Source organism: Electrona antarctica, assembly GCF_951216825.1.
Source record: "Electrona antarctica genome assembly, chromosome: 18".
Lineage (NCBI taxonomy): Eukaryota > Metazoa > Chordata > Actinopteri > Myctophiformes > Myctophidae > Electrona > Electrona antarctica.
In genome coordinates this window covers 12845301-12856808 of record NC_136799.1, presented here as the reverse complement: position 1 = coordinate 12856808, position 11508 = coordinate 12845301, and the positions used below count along the sequence as shown (strand labels likewise).

The window sequence follows — 11508 nt, the reverse complement described above, 5'->3', positions numbered from 1 at the left end:
ATTCCTTTTCAGGCAAACATGTCCACCGTAAGATGAACCTAAATAGGTTTGAATGGGGTTTCTAGGTGTAAGTATGTAGGACTAGTAGCATGCCAAAGTTTGTGCTATTGCCATTGAGAATGCATTGGGCGTTTAAGTTAAATAACTCAGAAACTACAAATCATTTCAAAGTAAAAAGTTCCAGCATGTGTCTCCACAGTAAACTGAATTTGAAACAGTGTGAATGCAGTTTCTAGGTGAAAGTGCTTTTTTGACGTGCCAATATCTGCCATTGAGCCCCATTGTAGATTTCTCAAATTTGAAAGCACTATATTTCTAAAACTATGAAACATTTCAAAGATTCCTTTTCAGGCAAACATGTCCACCGTAAGATGAACCTAAGTAGGTTTGAATGGGGTTTCTAGGTGTAAGTATGTAGGACTAGTAGCGTGACGACGAGTAGAATAAACTGGAAGAAAAGTAACGAGTGTGTTTTCTGGTCCTGTTGATTGAGCAGAGCAGGACCTATAAACCTTGAAGGTTTATAGGTCCTTCTCAGCTCAATCAACAGGACCAGAACACACCTGGGCTGGCTGCCAGGATCACATCCACCAATGGGGAGGCTGTCTGTGTCCTGTCATGGTTTCTCCTCTGTATTATCTGATTAACATCCACGATAACACTTAAAAGCACTAAAGACACCTTTGATGCACAGCACCATTCAAATGCTCTGTACATGATCCCAAGGCCCCATTTGAAAAGTGACACCAAGAAGAACAACTTAATTACAACCTGAAAATCACTGAGAGCTCAGTGGCACCCTTGTTAAGATGAAGTCCATGTGAGCCAGAGGTTGTGAGTTCTAATCCAGCTGAGTTCCTCCTACTTTCACTCTGCAGCATGTTTTGGAGAATAACATCCAGAAGAGAACTGGAAAGAGATGGAAAGCTGAGGAGATTCTCAGAGAGCATGGTGGCACTCTGTGATAAGCTGCTGTCTATGTGACCCACAGGTTGTGGGTTCAAGTTCAGCACATGGCCTCAGACGGCATACTATAGCATGCCATTTTTCATCATTTTTGAGGATTTGAAAAAAAGACAAAAATCACTCCGAGACCATGGGCTATAGCCCATCGTCTCGGAGTCATTTTCGTCTTTTTTTCAAATCCTCAAAAATGATGCAAAACGGCATGCTATAGTATGCCGTTCGAGACCATGGGCTATAGCCCATCGTCTCGGAGTGATTTTCGTCTTTTTTTCAAATCCTCGTTTTCGTCTTTTTTTCAAATCCTCAAAAATGATGAAAAACGGTATGCTATAGTATGCCGTCCGATATGGGCTATAGCCCATGGTCATAAATGATGAAAAACGAGGATTTGAAAAAAAGAGAAAAATGACTCCGAGACGATGGGCTATAGCCCATGGTCTCGGAGTGATTTTCGGCTTTTTTTCAAGTCCTCGTTTTCGTCTTTTTTTCAAATCCTCAAAAATGATGAAAAACGGCATGCTATAGTATGCCGTCCGATATGGGCTATAGCCCATGGTCATAAATGATGAAAAACGAGGATTTGAAAAAAAGACGAAAATGACTCCGAGACGATGGGCTATAGCCCATGGTCTCGGAGTGATTTTCGTCTTTTTTTCAAATCCTCAAAAATGATGAAAAACGGCATGCTATAGTATGCCGTCCGATATGGGCTATAGCCCATGGTCATAAATGATGAAAAACAAGGATTTGAAAAAAAGACGAAAATGACTCCGAGACGATGGGCTATAGCCCATGGTCTCGGAGTGATTTTCGTCTTTTTTTCAAATCCTCAAAAATGATGGAAAACGGCATGCTATAGTATGCCGTCCGATATGGGCTATAGCCCATGGTCATAAATGATGAAAAACGAGGATTTGAAAAAAAGACGAAAATGACTCCGAGACGATGGGCTATAGCCCATGGTCTCGGAGTGATTTTCGTCTTTTTTTCAAATCCTCAAAAATGTCGGAAAACGGCATGCTATAGTATGCCGTTCGAGACCATGGGCTATAGCCCATCGTCTCGGAGTGATTTTCGTCTTTTTTTCAAATCCTCAAAAATGATGAAAAACGGCATGCTATAGTATGCCGTCCGATATGGGCTATAGCCCATGGTCATAAATGATGAAAAACGAGGATTTGAAAAAAAGACGAAAATGACTCCGAGACGATGGGCTATAGCCCATGGTATCGGAGTGATTTTCGTCTTTTTTTCAAATCCTCAAAAATGATGGAAAACGGCATGCTATAGTATGCCGTTCGAGACCATGGGCTATAGCCCATCGTCTCGGAGTGATTTTCGTCTTTTTTTCAAATCCTCGTTTTCGTCTTTTTTTCAAATCCTCAAAAATTATGAAAAACGGCATGCTATAGTATGCCGTCCGATATGGGCTATAGCCCATGGTCATAAATGATGAAAAACGAGGATTTGAAAAAAAGACGAAAATGACTCCGAGACGATGGGCTATAGCCCATGGTCTCGGAGTGATTTTCGTCTTTTTTTCAAATCCTCAAAAATGATGGAAAACGGCATGCTATAGTATGCCGTTCGAGACCATGGGCTATAGCCCATCGTCTCGGAGTGATTTTCGTCTTTTTTTCAAATCCTCGTTTTCGTCTTTTTTTCAAATCCTCAAAAATTATGAAAAACGGCATGCTATAGTATGCCGTCCGATATGGGCTATAGCCCATGGTCATAAATGATGAAAAACGAGGATTTGAAAAAAAGTCAAAAATGACTCAGACGATGGGCTATAGCCCATGGTCTCGGAGTGATTTTCGTCTTTTTTCCAAATCCTCAAAAATTATGAAAAACGGCATGCTATGGTATGCCGTCCGATATGGGCTATAGCCCATGGTCATAAATGATGAAAAACGAGGATTTGAAAAAAAGACGAAAATGACTCCGAGACGATGGGCTATAGCCCATGGTCTCGGAGTGATTTTCGTCTTTTTTTCAAATCCTCAAAAATGATGAAAAACGGCATGCTATAGTATGCCGTCCGATATGGGCTATAGCCCATGGTCATAAATGATGAAAAACAAGGATTTGAAAAAAAGAGAAAAATGACTCCGAGACGATGGGCTATAGCCCATGGTCTCGGAGTGATTTTCGTCTTTTTTTCAAATCCTCAAAAATGATGGAAAACGGCATGCTATAGTATGCCGTTCGAGACCATGGGCTATAGCCCATCGTCTCGAAATGATTTTCGTCTTTTTTACAAATCCTCGTTTTCGTCTTTTTTTCAAATCCTCAAAAATTATGAAAAACGGCATGCTATAGTATGCCGTCCGATATGGGCTATAGCCCATGGTCATAAATGATGAAAAACGAGGATTTGGAAAAAAGTCAAAAATGACTCCGAGACGATGGGCTATAGCCCATGGTCTCGGAGTGATTTTCGTCTTTTTTTCAAATCCTCAAAAATGTCGGAAAACGGCATGCTATAGTATGCCGTTCGAGACCATGGGCTATAGCCCATCGTCTCGGAGTGATTTTCGTCTTTTTTTCAAATCCTCAAAAATGATGAAAAACGGCATGCTATAGTATGCCGTCCGATATGGGCTATAGCCCATGGTCATAAATGATGAAAAACGAGGATTTGAAAAAAAGACGAAAATGACTCCGAGACGATGGGCTATAGCCCATGGTATCGGAGTGATTTTCGTCTTTTTTTCAAATCCTCAAAAATGATGGAAAACGGCATGCTATAGTATGCCGTTCGAGACCATGGGCTATAGCCCATCGTCTCGGAGTGATTTTCGTCTTTTTTTCAAATCCTCGTTTTCGTCTTTTTTTCAAATCCTCAAAAATTTTGAAAAACGGCATGCTATAGTATGCCGTCCGATATGGGCTATAGCCCATGGTCATAAATGATGAAAAACGAGGATTTGAAAAAAAGACGAAAATGACTCCGAGACGATGGGCTATAGCCCATGGTCTCGGAGTGATTTTCGTCTTTTTTTCAAATCCTCAAAAATGATGGAAAACGGCATGCTATAGTATGCCGTTCGAGACCATGGGCTATAGCCCATCGTCTCGGAGTGATTTTCGTCTTTTTTTCAAATCCTCGTTTTCGTCTTTTTTTCAAATCCTCAAAAATTATGAAAAACGGCATGCTATAGTATGCCGTCCGATATGGGCTATAGCCCATGGTCATAAATGATGAAAAACGAGGATTTGAAAAAAAGTCAAAAATGACTCAGACGATGGGCTATAGCCCATGGTCTCGGAGTGATTTTCGTCTTTTTTCCAAATCCTCAAAAATTATGAAAAACGGCATGCTATGGTATGCCGTCCGATATGGGCTATAGCCCATGGTCATAAATGATGAAAAACGAGGATTTGAAAAAAAGACGAAAATGACTCCGAGACGATGGGCTATAGCCCATGGTCTCGGAGTGATTTTCGTCTTTTTTTCAAATCCTCAAAAATGATGAAAAACGGCATGCTATAGTATGCCGTCCGATATGGGCTATAGCCCATGGTCATAAATGATGAAAAACAAGGATTTGAAAAAAAGAGAAAAATGACTCCGAGACGATGGGCTATAGCCCATGGTCTCGGAGTGATTTTCGTCTTTTTTTCAAATCCTCAAAAATGATGGAAAACGGCATGCTATAGTATGCCGTTCGAGACCATGGGCTATAGCCCATCGTCTCGAAATGATTTTCGTCTTTTTTACAAATCCTCGTTTTCGTCTTTTTTTCAAATCCTCAAAAATTATGAAAAACGGCATGCTATAGTATGCCGTCCGATATGGGCTATAGCCCATGGTCATAAATGATGAAAAACGAGGATTTGGAAAAAAGTCAAAAATGACTCCGAGACGATGGGCTATAGCCCATGGTCTCGGAGTGATTTTCGTCTTTTTTTCAAATCCTCAAAAATGATGGAAAACGGCATGCTATAGTATGCCGTCCGATATGGGCTATAGCCCATGGTCATAAATGATGAAAAACGAGGATTTGAAAAAAAGACGAAAATGACTCCGAGACGATGGGCTATAGCCCATGGTCTCGGAGAGATTTTCGTCTTTTTTCCAAATCCTCAAAAATTATGAAAAACGGCATGCTAAAACTATGAAACATTTCAAAGATTCCTTTTCAGGCAAACATGTCCACCGTAAGATGAACCTAAATAGGTTTGAATGGGGTTTCTAGGTGTAAGTATGTAGGACTAGTAGCATGCCAAAGTTTGTGCTATTGCCATTGAGAATGCATTGGGCGTTTAAGTTAAATAACTCAGAAACTACAAATCATTTCAAAGTAAAAAGTTCCAGCATGTGTCTCCACAGTAAACTGAATTTGAAACAGTGTGAATGCAGTTTCTAGGTGAAAGTGCTTTTTTGACGTGCCAATATCTGCCATTGAGCCCCATTGTAGATTTCTCAAATTTGAAAGCACTATATTTCTAAAACTATGAAACATTTCAAAGATTCCTTTTCAGGCAAACATGTCCACCGTAAGATGAACCTAAGTAGGTTTGAATGGGGTTTCTAGGTGTAAGTATGTAGGACTTGTAGCGTGACGACGAGTATAATAAACTGGAAGAAAAGTAACGAGTGTGTTTTCTGGTCCTGTTGATTGAGCAGAGCAGGACCTATAAACCTTGAAGGTTTATAGGTCCTTCTCAGCTCAATCAACAGGACCAGAACACACCTGGGCTGGCTGCCAGGATCACATCCACCAATGGGGAGGCTGTCTGTGTCCTGTCATGGTTTCTCCTCTGTATTATCTGATTAACATCCACGATAACACTTAAAAGCACTAAAGACACCTTTGATGCACAGCACCATTCAAATGCTCTGTACATGATCCCAAGGCCCCATTTGAAAAGTGACACCAAGAAGAACAACTTAATTACAACCTGAAAATCACTGAGAGCTCAGTGGCACCCTTGTTAAGATGAAGTCCATGTGAGCCAGAGGTTGTGAGTTCTAATCCAGCTGAGTTCCTCCTACTTTCACTCTGCAGCATGTTTTGGAGAATAACATCCAGAAGAGAACTGGAAAGAGATGGAAAGCTGAGGAGATTCTCAGAGAGCATGGTGGCACTCTGTGATAAGCTGCTGTCTATGTGACCCACAGGTTGTGGGTTCAAGTTCAGCACATGGCCTCAGACGGCATACTATAGCATGCCATTTTTCATCATTTTTGAGGATTTGAAAAAAAGACAAAAATCACTCCGAGACCATGGGCTATAGCCCATCGTCTCGGAGTCATTTTCGTCTTTTTTTCAAATCCTCAAAAATGATGCAAAACGGCATGCTATAGTATGCCGTTCGAGACCATGGGCTATAGCCCATCGTCTCGGAGTGATTTTCGTCTTTTTTTCAAATCCTCGTTTTCGTCTTTTTTTCAAATCCTCAAAAATTATGAAAAACGGCATGCTATAGTATGCCGTCCGATATGGGCTATAGCCCATGGTCATAAATGATGAAAAACGAGGATTTGAAAAAAAGACGAAAATGACTCCGAGACGATGGGCTATAGCCCATGGTCTCGGAGTGATTTTCGTCTTTTTTTCAAATCCTCAAAAATGATGGAAAACGGCATGCTATAGTATGCCGTCCGATATGGGCTATAGCCCATGGTCATAAATGATGAAAAACGAGGATTTGAAAAAAAGACGAAAATGACTCCGAGACGATGGGCTATAGCCCATGGTCTCGGAGAGATTTTCGTCTTTTTTTCAAATCCTCAAAAATGATGAAGACAAAAATCACTCCGAGACCATGGGCTATAGCCCATGGTCTCGGAGTGATTTTCGTCTTTTTTTCAAATCCTCAAAAATGACGGAAAACGGCATGCTATAGTATGCCGTTCGAGACCATGGGCTATAGCCCATCGTCTCAGAGTGATTTTCGTCTTTTTTTCAAATCCTCGTTTTCGTCTTTTTTTCAAATCCTCGTTTTCGTCTTTTTTTCAAATCCTCAAAAATTATAAAAAACGGCATGCTATAGTATGCCGTCCGATATGGGCTATAGCCCATGGTCATAAATGATGAAAAACGAGGATTTGAAAAAAAGACGAAAATCACCCCGAGACGATGGGCTATAGCCCATGGTCTCGGAGTGATTTTCGTCTTTTTTTCAAATCCTCAAAAATGATGGAAAACGGCATGCTATAGTATGCCGTCCGATATGGGCTATAGCCCATGGTCATAAATGATGAAAAACGAGGATTTGAAAAAAAGAGAAAAATGACTCCGAGACGATGGGCTATACCCCATGGTCTCGGAGTGATTTTCGTCTTTTTTTCAAATCCTCAAAAATGATGGAAAACGGCATTCTATAGTATGCCGTCCGATATGGGCTATAGCCCATGGTCTCGGAGTGATTTTCGTCTTTTTTTCAAATCCTCGTTTTCGTCTTTTTTCCAAATCCTCAAAAATGATGAAAAACGGCATGCTAAAACTATGTAACATTTCAAAGATTCCTTTTCAGGCAAACATGTCCACCGTAAGATGAACCTAAATAGGTTTGAATGGGGTTTATAGGTGTAAGTATGTAGGACTAGTAGCATGCCAAAGTTTGTGCTATTGCCATTGAGAATGCATTGGGCGTTTAAGTTAAATAACTCAGAAACTACAAATCATTTCAAAGTAAAAAGTTCCAGCATGTGTCTCCACAGTAAACTGAATTTGAAACAGTGTGAATGCAGTTTCTAGGTGAAAGTGCTTTTTTGACGTGCCAATATCTGCCATTGAGCCCCATTGTAGATTTCTCAAATTTGAAAGCACTATATTTCTAAAACTATGAAACATTTCAAAGATTCCTTGAAGGTTTATAGGTCCTTCTCAGCTCAATCAACAGGACCAGAACACACCTGGGCTGGCTGCCAGGATCACATCCACCAATGGGGAGGCTGTCTGTGTCCTGTCATGGTTTCTCCTCTGTATTATCTGATTAACATCCACGATAACACTTAAAAGCACTAAAGACACCTTTGATGCACAGCACCATTCAAATGCTCTGTACATGATCCCAAGGCCCCATTTGAAAAGTGACACCAAGAAGAACAACTTACAACCTGAAAATCACTGAGAGCTCAGTGGCACACTTGTTAAGATGAAGTCCATGTGAGCCAGAGGTTGTGAGTTCTAATCCAGCTGAGTTCCTCCTACTTTCACTCTGCAGCATGTTTTGGAGAATAACATCCAGAAGAGAACTGGAAAGAGATGGAAAGCTGAGGAGATTCTCAGAGAGCATGGTGGCACTCTGTGATAAGCTGCGGTCTATGTGACCCTTGTGGGTTCAAGTTCAGCACATGGCCTCAGACAGCATACTATAGCATGCCATTTTTCATCATTTTTGAGGATTTGAAAAAAAGACAAAAATCACCCCGAGACCATGGGCTATAGCCCATGGTCTCGGAGTCATTTTCGTCTTTTTTCAAATGAAAAACGAGGATTTGAAAAAAAGAGAAAAATGACTCCGAGACGATGGGCTATAGCCCATGGTCTCGGAGGGATTTTCGTCTTTTTTTCAAATCCTCAAAAATGATGGAAAACGGCATGCTATAGTATGCCGTCCGATATGGGCTATAGCCCATGGTCATAAATGATGAAAAACGAGGATTTGAAAAAAAGACGAAAATGACTCCGAGACGATGGGCTATAGCCCATGGTCTCGGAGTGATTTTCGTCTTTTTTTCAAATCCTCGTTTTCGTCTTTTTTTCAAATCCTCAAAAATTATGAAAAACGGCTTGCTATAGTATGCCGTCCGATATGGGCTATAGCCCATGGTCATAAATTATGAAAAACGAGGATTTGAAAAAAAGAGAAAAATGACTCCGAGACGATGGGCTATAGCCCATGGTCTCGGAGTGATTTTCGTCTTTTTTTCAAATCCTCAAAAATTATGAAAAACGGCATGCTATAGTATGCCGTCCGATATGGCCTATAGCCCATGGTCATAAATGATGAAAAACGAGGATTTTAAAAAAAGAGAAAAAAGACTCCGACACGATGGGCTATAGCCCATGGTCTCGGAGTGATTTTCGTCTTTTTTCAAATCCTCAAAAATGATGGAAAACGGCATGCTATAGTATGCCGTTCGAGACCATGGGCTATAGCCCATCGTCTCGGAGTGATTTTCGTGTTTCTTACAAATCCTCAAAAATGATGAAAAACGGCGTGCTATAGTATGCCGTCCGAGATGGGCTATAGCCCATGGTCAAAAATAATGAAAAACGAGGATTTGAAAAAAATGGAGTATAGCCCATGGTCTCGGAGGGATTTTCGTCTTTTTTTTTCAAATCTTAAAAATTATGAATAACGGCGTGCTATAGTATGCCGTTCGAGATGGGCGGCAAAGGAAGACTGTGTTGTGCCAGATAGCAAGTAGTTGCTATCTGGCACAACACAGTCTTCCTTTGCCTTTGAGTAACAACATTGATACGAAAGAATAACTAGAGAACATTTACCACAACAGTATTGAACCAAAGTTGTTTGCTTTAAAACATGAATATATTCAAGACTTGCACACATTTTCACTGTTCAATTCTCAAAAATAGATTTACACACTCATAGCACACTATGAGCTAAAGCTGGAGGGTTAAGAAATGAGCACAAGAGGGTGTTCTTTATCATCATTAATGCACGACTGCGATGCTGCAGGAAGAGTTCCGAAAGCTCATAATGACAAATGTAGCCACTACGACCACAAATGTCCCTAGAAACTATAGCTAGCCTTAAAGTACAAAAAGTGAAAGTACTAATTGTGTACTAATAAGTTCAAAATATATATAAATCTTTTGAAAATAGCAGATTTACAAGGTCACAATGCATCGCATACAACAGGACAAATGGTGAATAAGCCAGCAGGCAACGCAGGGAGTTGCACCCCATCCTAGTAAACCAGGAGTACCATTCTACCAGAGCCGTTTGCTGTTTAACACCATGCCCTCCTTGCATGTGGATACTTTTGAGTGGTGCAACCACTCCAAGGAACAGCAATGTCCGTGTTCAACTATGTTTGTTTGTGTGTGACTATGTTTGTGTGTGACCAGTACCAATGAGCACCAAAAGTGGCGCTGTTGTTCCAGAAACAGAGAGAGAGAGATAGTGCTGCACTGTTGCCTGCTAATGAGAGAGAGAGAGAGAGAGAGAGAGAGAGAGAGAGAGAGAGAGAGAGAGAGAGAAGGGGGGGGGGGATTTGCACCACTCAGTTCACACGGGGGTGATTTTTATATACTGTATATCATAGAACATGTAAGAAATGGAGAGAGATGGATTTAAACTTGAACTGTTCCCAGTGTTTCCCCGGGGATAAAGCTGAAGCAGTGGTGCCACAGGCTGTATCAGATGCTGCTGATCCATGGCCTGAAAAGAAAAAGGTGTGAAAATGATGACAAAGGACACTGAGGGCACATTCTACTGGGAGCCAGCCCAGCAACAAAACGTCAGCAGTAGGCTAGCAAAAATAATAAAAACTGAATAAAGTTCCACAATGGGAACATAACACTGGTGTACTGAAACAATCATTTAGTAAAGTTTGAAGTATGCTTTCATCCAAGCATTTTACATAGATGCCACATGGAAAGTGGACCGCATCCATAATGCCATTAGCCTTGACAAGAACTCATGAATGAGCTGGCCAAAGTTAAGTCAATTTAGTAAAATGCTTATATTTGTGAGGGGGGTGCAAATACATAGTATTAGTACATACGCATACGGCACACCATATAAATCGAGTGCATCCTCTGCTTCCATGGTTACATCAAAGTACTTTGTCCAATCGGTGTGCAGCTGTGATGCACCAATTTGGGAGAGTTCGGGAGTATAAATAAAGGTGTCTTCATAGCTACCTCATTCAGTTTCAAACCTGTGAGAAGTACTATTTCACAGCAAGGGAAGGCAAGTTCATTTGTATAGCTCAACATCAAGGCAATTCAAGTAAAAAGCAGCAACGATCATAAGGTCTTTAGTTTTGATTTAAAAGAACTGAGTTGCAGCAGACCCCGCGGTTCAAATATGTTCTGCAAAACATCAATGACCTCTGGGATCAAAGTGGCGGATGAAGTCATCGAGGTTTTCAATGACATGAAAGTGCGTAAGGCTCAGGACAACGAGGACAAGAAGAAGTGGAAGAAGGCTGTGTTGTTCTGCCTGAGCAAGGACTACCGGACTATTGTCCTTGATGCCGGCAAGGAGATACTGCTGGGAGACATAGGAAACACCATCCAGGACCCCTACCAGTACTTTGTAAAGATGCTGCCCACAGACGACTGCCGCTATGCTCTGTACGATGCCACATACGAAACCAAAGAGATAATGAAGGAAGAGCTGGTCTTCATCTTCTGGGCTCCAGATGATGCTCCCCTGAAAAGTAAGATGCTTTACGCCACCTCAAAAAACATAATTAAGAATCAATTCACGGGTATCAAGCATGAGTGGCAGGTCAACAGTATGGAAGACATCAAAGACAGGCGTACCCTCGCTGACAAGCTTGGTGGTGTAGATGTAGTCACTGTGGAAGGATGTCCTATAAATCTCTAA

General features: G+C 41.1%; 1 protein-coding gene across 1 annotated transcript; it reads left to right on the top strand.

Annotated features, from left to right (window-relative positions):
- Window positions 1-11001: 11001 nt before the first annotated feature.
- On the top strand, window positions 11002-11508 carry LOC306941781 (cofilin-2-like; the record flags this gene model as incomplete). The annotated part of the gene is made up of 1 exon (XM_079527424.1): window positions 11002-11508. One exon carries the CDS (start codon window positions 11002-11004, stop codon window positions 11506-11508), a length of 507 nt encoding a protein of 168 aa, XP_079383550.1.